The sequence below is a fragment of the Rhinatrema bivittatum genome, chromosome 2 (genome assembly GCF_901001135.1).
Source record: "Rhinatrema bivittatum chromosome 2, aRhiBiv1.1, whole genome shotgun sequence".
Lineage (NCBI taxonomy): Eukaryota > Metazoa > Chordata > Amphibia > Gymnophiona > Rhinatrematidae > Rhinatrema > Rhinatrema bivittatum.
In genome coordinates, this window is record NC_042616.1 from 200,094,564 (window position 1) to 200,108,474 (window position 13,911).

General features: G+C 44.0%; 1 protein-coding gene across 5 annotated transcripts in view; it reads right to left on the reverse strand.

The window, feature by feature from the left end:
• SNX13 (sorting nexin 13) overlaps nucleotides 1-13,911 on the reverse strand; it is a 447,782-nt gene that overhangs the window by 50,996 nt on the left and 382,875 nt on the right. For all 5 annotated transcript variants that reach the window (XM_029589038.1, XM_029589035.1, XM_029589036.1 and 2 more), the window contains one exon: nucleotides 12,264-12,335. In XM_029589038.1, coding sequence (XP_029444898.1) covers nucleotides 12,264-12,335 — 72 coding nt within the window. Of the gene's footprint in view, nucleotides 1-12,263; nucleotides 12,336-13,911 lie in introns of those variants that run through there.

Consider the following 13,911-nt stretch of genomic DNA (forward strand, 5'->3'; position numbering starts at 1 on the left):
AGAACTCTAACAAAGGCGATGAGAAGACATGTGCACTTTTATTAGAAAAAGGTGACAAGTAAGGTTTTTGGGGTGGGGGGGGGGGGTGTTGTATGTTAAAATGTGGCAGCTCCTGGAAATATCTACCATGGAATTCCCCAGATTTTGCTGTGCCCTGTAATAAAAAGATCAGAAAATATTTTGCCACATGGCTACCATATCCAAAGTGTGCTTTTACATACTTCAAGTGGGATTTAAGGTGAGCTTTCTTGAGTAGTGGTTTCCTTCTTGCCACTCTACCATGTAGGCCAAATTTGTGGCATACTTGGGATATTATTGTTACTTGCATACTTTGACCATTCTTGGCCATGGAAGCCTGTAGCTCTGTCAAAGTTGCCACTGTCCTGTTGGCTGTCTCCCTGATTGGTCTCCCTTCTTGCTTGGTCATCCAGTTTGGAGGGACAACCTGACTTAGAAAAGGTCTTGGCAATGCCATATATCTTCCACTTCTTAGTAATCATCTTGACCATGTTCTAAGGACTTTGTAATTCTTTTATACTCATTCCTAGATCTGTGCCTTTCCAAAACTTTGTCCTGGAGTTCTTTTGGCAGCCCCTTAGTGGTCATGGTTGGGTCTTTGCTTTGAAATGCACTCCCAACAAAGAGAACAAACAGGAACTGCAGAATTTATCCTGTCATCATGTGAATCAGTACAATTTAATATAAGTAGGACCAATCCACAAACAGGAGTTACATATGTAAATGTAAAATTATCGTGTTCTACTGCCCTTTTCAAAATATCCAGGGACTCTCTTTCTCCTATCATTGCCACCATTGTCAACTTGTCCTTAGAAGGTTTTCTTCCTGCCTGCCTCAAAAAAGTCATAGTATGCCCTTTGTTGAAAAAAAGCCAATCTGGACAGCTCAGATCCAAACTATAGACCTTCTCATCTTTGCTTTTCCTTTCCAAAGTCCTTGACTCTGCTGCTCTCCAATAACTAACTGATCACTGAATCTTCAGCCCAAGCTCCTCTAGGACCTGTGGAATCAAACGTCCTAATTCCTCCTTACAGAACAAGCGGATCACCTTGGGGGTCATCCCCCTCAGAACTCGGGACTTCTTCCGAATCATCTCCCGGACCCGTGCAGGCAGCATCCGGATCCCTCTGGTCCTGCGCCAACAGCTCCCCCCACTGGAACAGACACACCCAAGTCCTCAACAGCCTGAGCAGGACCCAGTAAGCATTGAGCCATGGAAGGCCTCTGTGTCCGGGACTGCCTAGGTCTAGAACTGATGCTTGGACTCCCAAGAGCAAAAGGCTAAGGCCCCAGCCCTGACTGCTGAGCCAAATACGCCTCATGGAGGAGCAGAATAAAACCAAGTGAAAAAGCCCTGGCAATAGCAGAAACCTGATAGGAGCCAGCCAAAGAGGAGCCAGACAGCTGTAGGTCTGAGGTAAAATCTTCAACCACCCTTCCATGCTCTTTCTCAGAGCTCATGCAGATCGGGGAAAGCAACGGGAGAAAATTCCTACCACTCCTCCAGCAGCGTAGTCCATGCTGACTGAGAATTCAAAATGGCTGCCATTCCCATGCTGTCAGAGGATGAGGAGGTCCCGACCCATTCTGAACCCCCACACAAAGGGAGAGTCACCACACCTACATTGTTTAGCCTCCACTGGACCCTTTGACGGCCCTTCTTCCCCCAAAACACATGTGGCACAGAGTTCCAAGCGGCTCAGGCGCGCCAGTTCTGCATCGCCAGCGCAGCACACAGAACCACGCACCATAACACCCCGACGGGAAACCCTGGTGCTGACTCTGTAAAAAAAAAAAAAAAAAATTGGGAGAGACAAATGAAGTCCTCCTCCTCCCTTTACTGCTGCTTCCAGAGTAGAGAGTAGACCCTTACCTTCGCTCCTCTGTTTCCTGTCTCTTTTCGCCTTTTTTTTTTTTTTTAATAAACTTTCATAACTAAACAAAACTCCCTTAAGCATGCACAATTGAGCTGTCCAGCACTACAGGAGGATCAGCCCGATTAAAAAAGGGAGAGACATACTGACAAAAATCAGCTGCCCTGAACAGCCTCATGAAGGGGAGGGGTCTGGACCACCAGATTTACACTTCACAGATCAATGGAGCGCGCGTACTAAAGAGTCTCCAACCCCCAGCTCGTCCACCTCAACCAGACAGGGAAGGATCCACCAGGAGCCAAAATCCCCCAGGTGGAAGGCTCACAAACCTAAAAAAAAAAATTCTCCACACTGCAGAAACTACAGGTTTTGCATCATCCACCATCTGCTGGAGACAGAGAAATACTGAGGAACTGCAGGTGGCACCAGGGATTATGTAACAGTTTCAGCAAAACTTTCTCTGTCTCCATCTGCTGGCAAGGATGCATAAACCCAGGAGTCTGGACTGATCCGGGTACATACAGGGAACATTTGCGTTTCTCCAATTCTCTAAAAGCACTTATGTCTCTCCAAAGACTTGAATGAACAACTGTCAATGGAGTTGCCAGAACTTCTCTGAGGTTTCTTAATTTCTTAGGATGCATCTCATCCAGCTCCATTGCCTTGTCCACTATCAGGTTTGTAATTCCATGCAAACCTTCTTGTATGTAGAGTGACATCCACCTCATCTCCATTTACACTCCTTCCTCCTCCCCCCCCCCCCCCCCCCAAATATCAGAAGTCCTTCAGCCCTTAGAACATAAGATATGCCATACTGGATCAGATCAAAGGTCCATCAAGCCCAGTATCCTGTTTTCAACAGTGGCTAATCCAGATCACAAGTACCTGCAGGATCTCAAAAAGTTGATAGATTCCATGCTGCTTATCCCAGGGAAAAGAAGTGGATATCCCCAAATCTACGTTAATACCTTAATGTTTTATGGAGTTTTCTTTCAGGAACTTGTCAAAACCTTTTTTTTAAACCCAGCTACACTAACAACTTTTAACACATTTTCCAGCAATGAATTCCAGCATTTAATTAAGCATTGAGCAAAAAAAATATCTTCTCCTATTTGTCTTAAATGTATTACCTAGTAACTTCGAGAGTCCCGTAAACTTTGTAGTTTTTGAAAGAATAAACAACCGATTCACTTTACCTGTTCCACTTCACTCATTTTATAGACCTCTATCATATCTCCCCTCAACCATCTCTTCTCCAAGCCAAGAGCCTTATCCTCTTTAGCCTTTCCTCACAGGGAACTCATTCCATCCCCTTTATTATTTTGGTTGTCCTCTGTACTTTTACTAATACCGTTATATCTTTTTTGAGATGCAGTGACCAGAACTGCACACAAAATTCAAGGTGTAGTATCACTATGGAGCGATTCAGAGGCATTATAATATTCTCTGTTTTATTCGTCATTCCTTTCCTAATAACTCCTAGCATTCTATTTGCTTTCTTGCCCGATGCTGCACACTAAGCATTAGATTTCAACATATTATCCATGACGCCAAGATCCTTTTCTTGGGTGGTGACTCCCAATGTGGAACCTTGCCTTTGTAGCAATAATTTGGGTTGCTCTTGACAAATTATTTTGCACTTGTCCACATTAAATGTCATCTTCCATTTGGATGCCCAATCTCCCAAGGTCCTCTTGCAATTTCTTACAATCCTCTTGTGATTTAACAACTTTGAGTAATTTTGTATCATCAGCAAATTTGATCACTTCACTCATTGCTCCCATTTCCAGGTCATTTGTAAATATGTTAAAAATCAGTGGTCCCAGTACAGATCCCAGCAGCTCTCCACTATTCACATTTCTCCATTGAGAAAATTGCCATTTAGCCCAACTCTTTGTTTTCTATCTTTTAACCAGTTCTCAATCCACAATACAACACACTGCCTCCTATCCCATGACTTTTTAATTTCCTCAAGTGTCTCTCATGAGGAACTTTTTCAAACAACTTCTGAAAATCCAAATACACTATATCAACTGGCTCACCTTTATCCACTGTTGGGGTACTCTGAAAAGTTTTGTGCCTATGAAGCTATTTTTATTGAACTGTGACTATACATTAAATGACAAAATATGCTGAAATGCTAACATGTAGGTCAAAGGTAAAACAATATGAGATTAATTTTAAGTGTCATTTCTCTCTTTTAGTTTCAAGTCATTTATCTTAAGTTCATTTCTCACTCTGGGCTCAATTTACAGGAAATCACATGATTTACAAGAAACCTAGCTTCATGAAAATATGCATGAGATAGAATTATAAGGGCAGATTTTAAATGCCAGGCGTGCGTAAAAACGGGCTTTACGTGCACTGGGCGAATCTTCCATGAGGCCCAGCCACACTCATAAAGGCCGGGACGTGCTGAAGTGCCAGGCCTCTTGGAAGGGTCGGGCTGGAGAGCATGTTTTGGGCGGCGAGGGGGACGGGCTGGGACAGTGCCATTTGTTCGCGCAAGTTACTTCAGGTCGGGCCCTGAAGTAACTTGTAAATAAAAGGTAATACAATTTAAAAAAGGGTTTTAGAGAGTGGGGAGGAGAGGGGAAGGGAGAGGTTAGGGACTGGGAGGGAACTGGGGAAGGCCCTGATGCGTTGCTGTGTGAAAATTGCAAAAATATAGCCCCCCTTGTGCGCTCCGCCCCTGATTTTGTAACATATGCACACAAGTGCACTTTATAAAATCACGCGTCCATGTGCACGAGCTGGGTAGCGCATGCATATGCATTATTTTAAAAAAATCTACCCCATAATGCTTATAAATCTATCTTATCAAGGGGATGTTGTGTTAATGTTAACCAATTAGAAAAATGTTTTGAAAACAATTTTTTATTTTTTTATTTTTATACAATTTCAATAGCTATTACAAGGAACAACTTGATTTGAAAAACGAGATTGTACAGAAAAAAGAAAATAAGTAAGTAATCTTTTCGATATGGAAATACACAACCAACCCCTTATTTTAAAGGAAGTAATGGGGGGGGGGGGGGGGAGGCAAGGGGAAAGAAAAAGAGCGGATTCAAAGAATACAAGAAAAAATAAAAATTGAACCATCAGTTACATCATAGTTACCGGTTCGATTACAATGGGGAATTTAACAATGCATGTAGTTGGGATGGCTCAAAGAATATATAATTAACATTGTTATATTTGACCAAACGTTTGCATGGATAGCGAAGTAGGAAATAACCCATCTTAGATTGTACTTTGGGACGCGTTTGCAAACATTTTTTCCTCCGGATTTGGGTAGCCCTGGATAGAGCAGTGTATACCCAGATTTTCTGACTACATAATAATTTGGAATGGTTATGAAGAAATACACATAAAATATTTTCTCTATCTGTAGGAAATGCAAATTTAACAAGCAACGTTCCTCTCTGATTATATTTCAAGTTCTTGGGAATTTTGCAAAAAATCTGATAGAGCCAACAGAATTCCAGAAGGTAAATTATCTTGAGATTCCTCCATCTGTGGTTTTGACAGTAAATAAGCCTTTACTATCACCGGCATAGCTGTTTCCGAAATTTTAAGAATCTGAGAAAGGTAGTTCCTAAAACGTTCCACCGCAGTATATTCTTTTATTATAGGAAAATTAATGATCCTCAAATTTAGAAAACACAAAGGGCCGGATTTTAAAAGGGTTACGTGCTTAAGTTAAGCGCGTAACCCTTAAAAGCCCCCCCTGCGTGCCAAGCCTATTTTACATAGGCTCGGTGGCGCGCACAAGCCCCGGGACGCGCGTAAGTCCTGGGGCTTTGCTAGGGGGGTGTGTCGGGGGGCGGCGCGACTTTCGGGGCGTTCCGGGGGGCATGGTGCCAGCCCGGGGGCGTTCTGGGGGGCGTGATCGAGGCCTCCGGACCAGCCCCTGGGTTGGGTGATGGTGCGGCAGCGGGCCATCGGCGCGTGCGAGTTACGCCTGTTTCGAGCAGGCGTAACTTGTGCAATAAAGGTAGGGGGGGGGGTTACATAGGGCTGGGGGGGGGGGTGAGTTAGGTAGGGAAAGGGAGGGGAAGGTGCGGGGGGGGGGGGGGGTGGAAGGAAAGTTTCCTCCGAGGCCGTTCCGATTTCGGAGCCGTCTCGGAGGGAACAGGCAGCGCGCGCAGGGCTCGGCGGGCGCAAGTTGCACAAATGCGCACCCCCTTGCGCGCGCCGACCCCGATTTTATAAGATACGCGCGGCTACGTGTTTTCAATATTCTCAAGCTTTTTTGAACAAATTAAATCAGATTGTACTAGCTGCTGTTGTACCTTTTCCAACAATTACCACTCTAGATTCTATATTTGTAATCTTGGTTTGTAGTACAAGTGAGTTCTGCTTAAAGGTGTTATTTGTTTCTAACACCACAGAAGTAAGAGAGGATACAGAGGTCTCCAAATTAACCAAAGTGTGCCATAGTGCATCTAAGGTGATCACCGCTGGCCTAAATAATTTAAAGTTGCATGGAGGTGATCGCACCAAGGCCCACCAAACCAGGGGCCTCATCCATGTCCTGCACCAAAGCCGCATTCTCAGACACAGATGCAGCCTCTGTTCTCCCCGCAGTTTCCCGTCATTCGCATAAGGCCATCAGGCTCCCATGGACATCAATCAAGGGTATTTTGGAAGCCAAGGTTCCAAGCTTTGGAGGTGAGGGTGTTACCAGTGCTCCTGGGCTAAGGGAGATCTTGTCGGCCTATAGGGAGAGACTCCGGCCAACGTCTCTCTCTACTGCGGCCATCGCCTCGGGATCCTAGACTGATGTCGTGCCGAAAAAATCTGGGATTTTAGGTTGAGTTGAGCCAAGTAAGGGAGAGCTGGATGCATTCTCCCTAAGTCTGGCTTTCTGTTAAGTACGCGGCATCTGTTTTCAGGGGAAATCGGCAAGGAAGAAAATTCTCCATGGAGCTCCTTGGTGTCTGTCTCAAATGGCGGCCATCTTGCCCCCCCCACTGTTTTGAAAACAAACTTAGTAATTAGTTTAGAAGTAAGTATTGAGAACCCTTTTAATGCCTGGTATGAGAAATTCATCTCTGCAAACACTGATCCTGTTCTACTTTATGGTAACTTCTTGTTCTTTCCATAAGAACATAAGAACAAGCCATACTGGGTCAGACCAAGGGTCCATCAAGCCCAGCATCCTGTTTCCAACAGTGGCCAATCCATCGTCTCACAACATGTTTCAACAAAAGGAACAGATGTCTGTCCAGCTAGAAGGAATTCACTTGACAGAGAAAAGTTGAACATACACATATGGAAGAGTATCGCTATCTCATTTTACAGTTTGTTATAAACTACAGCTCCTGATGAAGCAGTTTGTTCTGCGAAACTTCGGCCGTTTGTCCAGCTGTTTTGAGACTTCTGAAAGCGATGATACTTTTTAGACATGAGAACTGTTTTCAAAATTATCTATATAAATAAAAATGTTAAATAGTTTGTACTAAATCGCTAATCTCAGCAACCACTTAATCGATTGCGTTCAAATTTGGACACAAGTTTCACCTCACATATGGCAAGGATCTTCTATACTTACATTACATATATGTCACACCGGGGGCTGGTAAAAAAGTTTTAAAATTTGGTTCCACAAAACAGCGACATCTGGTGAACATAAGCGGAAGCTCTTACACCTTGCACAAACGCTCACACCCCACACATACACGTGACCAATGTTTGCGATTCACACACCCTCCGAGCAGACACAAATCCACCCTCCTCACACCCCCCCGCACACATGCCAATTGTACTTATTTCACACACTCTCAAAAAACACACAAAAACCCACTAAATACCAGCATGCTACACCGGGAGGCCACTCACATGCCACATGTTTGCAATTCCCACACCCTACGAACTCACACACAAACACCCTCCCCTCACACCCCTCACGCACATGACTTTTCTACTTACTGCCCTCAACCTGCAGATTAGTTCGGGCTGCTCCAGCTGGGGGGGGGGGGGGAACAACACTCCGGGACACATCGCATACACTACGGCTGTCGGCTGCCAGCAATCAAAATGGCGCCGACGGCTCTTTCCCTTACTAGGACACTCGGGAACGCCAATAGTGGCAGTAGCCCATGTGACATAGTAAGGGCGAGGACCCGTTGACGCCATTTTCTGAACTGGCAGCCAGCGCACCTTCACCCTTACTATCTGAGCGAGACGACCGCTCCCATTGCTCCACCTTGAGGGCCCGGCACCAATACTTCCATGCCGGAACGAACGCCTGCTCCCAGACTACCATTTTTGAAAGGTATCGTCGGGTCTGCAGGGAGGGCGTGGGGATGTTCTTGCGTCCATGTTCGGGGGGGGGGGGGGCCAGGGGGCAGTTCCGAGATTCTGCAACTCTTGTAGGTTAGTCTATTTCGCCGGCCTGGGGGGGGGGAGGCTTATATGAACACAACGTTTCTGTGGGGATTACTTTGGGGTGCGCAAAGGGGGAGGGCACACACAAACACATACACAAAATGTGCACCATCTCCGAAAGGTTACAAAACAGCCCTCACCAGGTGGGGAGTCACTGAGGTGACAGTGAGGGGAGGGAGAATGAGGAGGGAGGTAACTGTCAGGGGAAGAAGAATGAGGGGAGAGGTGAGTGTAAGGGGACAGAGTTGGAGTGGGGACAGGGGAGGGAAGGGGGGGGGAGTGACCAAGGGGGAAGAGGATGAGTGACTGAGCTAAATGAGCAAGGGGAAGGGGCAGGGAGGGCAAAGAATCTGACTCAGCCACTGCAACTCGTGGCAGGGGTCCGCTAGTATGATATAAAAATGAAGAAATAGAAGAAATGACAAAAAAAATAAAAATAGAAAATGAATGCCGCAGATGATTAGAGGTCCGGGCGTCCCCCACTTTGAATATAAGGGAGCACGCTGTCAGGCTTGATGATGCGGTTATAGATTTAACAAAAAATTGTTGACAAAAATTGTTGACAAAAATCTTTGGGAGTGGCATTCGGTAGAAGATTTCCTAAACAACATTTCCTTTTTGGACAGTGATTTTTAAACAATGTCCATGCCAGATATAAACTCTAAACTTTTGCAGTTGCTCCTTTCAATTTTTTCATTTTATCATAGTCTCCCTTTTGAAAGTTGGTGAACAGTGCTCAACTATGTCAGGTGTGTACTCACCTCCTCTCTTAATCCCATATAATCTCCAACTCCACTCTCCCCCTACCTCCCTCTCTAATTTATGTTAATTAAGATATGAATAAAGTTCTCTAACACAACATTGTTTGCAAATGAAGATCTTTATTGGTTGGATAGGGCTGCAGCATAGGTCAAATTACATAATTAAATTCAGCCATTGAATAATATGTTTAATAGTTTGATTAATCTCAATAGTATGAACATGCCCTTGCCTGAATTGCAGTTCATAAAGCTCACTACACATTGTGCTAATGCAATATTCTGGTGTTGGGGATGCAAGTCCATTGAAGCCTCACCCCTCCAATAACATCCTGGTCCATAGCAAGAATAGGACTCACTTATTCAGGATGAAGCACAAGTACTGGGGGATGAGCAGGTCAATGTTGGCCATCAAAGCTGAAGACTTGACAGGCAACTTTGTCTACATTCTCACCTATCCATGTAATGCACTAGATGGAATACCCGTTTGATATTCACTGCCTGATAAGCTTTCATAGTGCACTTGCTGTGCGCAACATAGCAGCCAGAGTATCCTCTTGGTATTCTCTGCCTGATCAACAATGCTATGTGGCTGGGCCATGCACTCTTAGAGCATGGCCCAGCCACAAAGCATTGAGATCACGCAATCTATCTTAAGAAAGGTGGGCCAAGTGGGGGAAAAAACCGGACCGGCCCTGACTTAAATTAAGGTTACTGGCCCTCCCACCAGCCTCCACACCTCTCCCCAAACCGGGGACAGAGCACCGCCATGGTTGTGGTCTCTGTTCCTTACCTGGATTTGGGGGGGGGGGGGGGGGCTCCTTTACCATTTTAGCCATTTTCCCCTCTACTTGCACCTCTGCTGTCTTGGCTACCTTTCCTGCTTTCCTCAGTTTTCCAGACAATCTTCTCCACCCTCACCTTTTTGAAATCTCTTTTACCTACAAAATATTTTTTTACCCTTATCTTTTCAGTGAACTATTCTAAAACCCATATTTGACTCTTTTACTATTTTACTTTTCTAACAAAGATTTGTTCCATTTACTATAGCGCCTTTTAGTTTATACCACTATTTCTACTTCACTAAGATCTTCCTACCCTTCCTATACCTCCCTTGAGGTCTACGGTCCTAACCTTTGTTTAATCTTTATCTTACATTGCTCTTTATTTCACCACACCATCTGATGATGACTAGACTTCAAATAAGTACCTATTCAAACACAGGTCGCTTTTAAAACACTGGCGCGTGGAAATCTCGGCAGATAAGCGTGTGGCTGTGCTGAACGCATTTTCAAAGCGGCCCAGCCACACGCGTATCTGCCAGTATGTGCAGAAGTGCCGGCAGAGCAAAAAGGAGCGGGCTGGGGCCGGGGCCAGAGGTTGGTCGGGACCGCGCCATTTTGAGCTGTCCTGGTGTCTTGCACTTCATTCTCGGAGTTGAAGTAAGTTTAAAAACAAAAAATAAATTTGGATAGGGTAGGTTTAGGGAGTCGGGGAGCGGACTGGGAGGGAACTGGGTTAGGCCTGACTGCGTCGCTGCAAGTTTTTCACAAAAATCCCCCCCTTGTGCGCGCAAGCTGCGACCTGCCTGCACCGATATAAAATTGGGCGTGCATTTGTGCGGGTATCGTATTTTAGAACATGCGTGTGGTGACACGCGCATGTTATAAAATTGGCGCGTCTTTTAAAATCTACCCCACAATGAATTCCTAGTTTCTAAATACATAGTCTCATTTTACCCATTCACTTTTTTTTTTGCTTGGGGAAACTTCTCAGAAGGTCTCTAGGATCTCTCTACTGCTGCCTTTTTTTTTTTTTTTTAAAGGCAGTTAACTCCTGCTCCTTCCAGTTCAGTTGGAAATAGGGCTGAAATCTGCCACCATGAGTCTTCATTTGCAATTACTTGGAAATTTTTTATATTCCACCCAAAACATTTCTAGACTGGTCATTGCAGTAAGAGTCCTCAGCTGGGGGCATTCACTTGTAATCAATACAAATCTTCAGTGTGTACCAGAGGTCTGTAAGATTTTACTCCTGTAGAAGGAAGTGCCATTTTTTCTTCTCAAGACAACCAACAGTATCTCCCTTCTTTACCCATATTCCCTGCCTTCTGTTTCTTTTATATTGTATACTGACAAAAAGTGCCTGGTTTGCAAGGAAATCTGGTCTATAACAGCCTGTATGTGCATGAGCCTATGAGTGTGTGTCCCTTTACATGTGTGTGGCAGCATGTATCTGCCTGTGTGTACCTCTGCCTGTCTGCGTGTGTGCGCTCTTGTACCTGCCTTTGTATTTGCCTGTGCATGTGTGTCTTTGTATATGCATGTGCCAGTGAATGTGGAAGCCTGACAGACAGGGCTTTGCAGACAGAGCAGACTGACTTTGGATAGTGTAATTTCACTCTTTTGGGCACCACCTGGTGGCCAGACACAACATTGTGACTGACTGACATAACATAAGAGATATATATACAAATGTGCATATAGAGGGTTTTTTTTTTTTTTTTTTTTTTTAAAGAAAATACTACTACTTCTCTTTTCCTGACTACCCTGAACAGATTATAGTTTGGTATAACCATAACTTCGTCATGGGGCTAATTGATCTACAGTTTTGTAATAGCAGCAGTATCTGAGCTGCTTCTATATCATAGCTTGCAAGTCTTGAATTTGATTACCCAGACCAGGGGTGGCCGACTCCTTTCCTTAAGAGCAGGTCTGGTTTTCAGGATATCTAAAATGAACATGCATGTGAGAGATTTGCATCCACTGTATGAAAATTTCTCTCATGCATATTTATTTTGGATATTTTGAAAACCAGGCCCATTTAACGCTCTTGAGGCCTGGAGTTAGTCATCCCCAACCTGGACTATAAATATTTGTGCTTATAGCCTTCCAAGTTTTTCTCATTCCGTTGTTTTCCCTCTGTATAGTCTCGTACCTACCTACTTGTCACCCCTGTTGTAAACAATGTAACACCAATAAACTTGCAGAGTTTTCTGAACTGCTGACACAAAATATTTGAGGGTTCAGTTCAATGGCTAGCAATAATGAACTACAAACATGTCATATAAATGTAAGAAACCTTCCTAACCAATATCCTACGTCTTGTAGTAGTTGAGGTTGAAAGCCCTGCAGGGAGAGGGTGCCTCAGATGTCATACTCTAGTAATGATACTTAGCTGAGACTTTAAAGAAAAACAACTATCTTGATAATGCACTCACATTGTCATCCAGCTGTGCTGAAACACGGCAATGTTCAGGATCTGCATCAGTTTTTTGTATTAAGGGTGGAACCTAGCATCAAAAAATTAACATAAAAAAGAAAAATGCATGAAATACAGAGAAATTAAAATAGATTAGTACCATGCAGTACTAAGACCAAAATAATGCAAGCTACCATGCACAAACAGTTGATGGGCAATAGGGATTGTATTTTATTATTGGCAAGGAAATCATGTTCTCATTCATTTATTTATTTATTTGCGGATTTTTGTATACCGATATTCATTTAGTGAAAAACATCACATCGGTTTACATTTAACAACAGATAACAATGGCACATTATAAGAAAATTATAGCAGTAGGAGCTTGCACCTATCCTATAAGATTTTGATAAGACTATATATATCTATATCTACCCTAATAGAAATGACTAAAGGAATAAAAAAAGCAGATTCTGACTAACGTTTTGGCTGGCTGTGGGAAGGCCCCGCAATAGGTCGTACCTACACTTAATGCCACCAAGGCCACAGGATGCCACTGGTATCTCTTTGCGGCAAGGACATTGCCATCGCACGCTTGGCCCATCACACTATATCTCCCCCTAGGCATACGCACGTGCTCACTGGTCTTCAAGGCCATGTGGCGGGCAAGATCTGCAGCATTTCCTGATGACGTTAGAACAGTTGGGAATTTAAAACCCAGTCGCAGTCCAGCCCACTGCCTCAGCAACAGGTATTCCTGCTCCTGTAGCGTGTGTTGCTTCATTGTCTCTGTACTTTACCTCCTTCTTGTTGGCTTGTCTTGTCCTGCTCTGCTCTAGTTGTTCTTACCATGCCCTGGTCTCCTGCGCCTTGTCTTTGTCTCATTTGTCCGTCTTTGCCTGATTTCTAATTCTGACCCTGAACTCGGACTCAAACTACTCTTCTGGACTGCTGCCTACCCTGACCTTAGCCTGGACCTCGATGCTGCCTGACCTCTGCCTACCCTGACCTTGACACCATTTGCTTGCTGCCTGCCGTGACCTCTGCCTGCTCCTTACAGGACTCTCGCCTAAGCCCTGCTGGCCCTTGGAACCCAAGGGCTTAACCTGTGGGGAACAGGGCTAGTACAGGTGAAGCCCTAGAATCAGTCCTAGTAAGAGCCAGTCCCACCTGCTTTTGGCATGGGTTTAGTAGGTTTCATCTGCTATCAACCACGCCACAGCCGAAGGACTCACATCCATGACACTGACAGTAGATAAAGACCACAAGGCCGATCTACTATAGCTTTTTTCCCCTTCCTACTTAATGTTCAGCTAAGGATCTTCTGTTCCTATCAAATGTTTTCTAGCATTCTGATACTGTTTTCACCTTATATATAGTTTTCTTCTTTGATGAAGCATAGTTAAATTTTTACTCTGTGTGACACTAATGGATCCAAGGAAGAGATAATTATAGCTTGAGATACATGTAGCAAACTGATTATTATTTGCATGACAATAAGTTTAGAAATGAAACAGGTTTATGAAATATTTTTTAATATGTGACCATTTATGATAAATCCTTAATTCAGTTATTAAAAGTGTAGGTATTGAGAGTAATGAATTTGGCAACAATTTTTTAAATGAAATTACCAGCATTAAGCTTGATTTTGAATGCAAGTGCCTTTT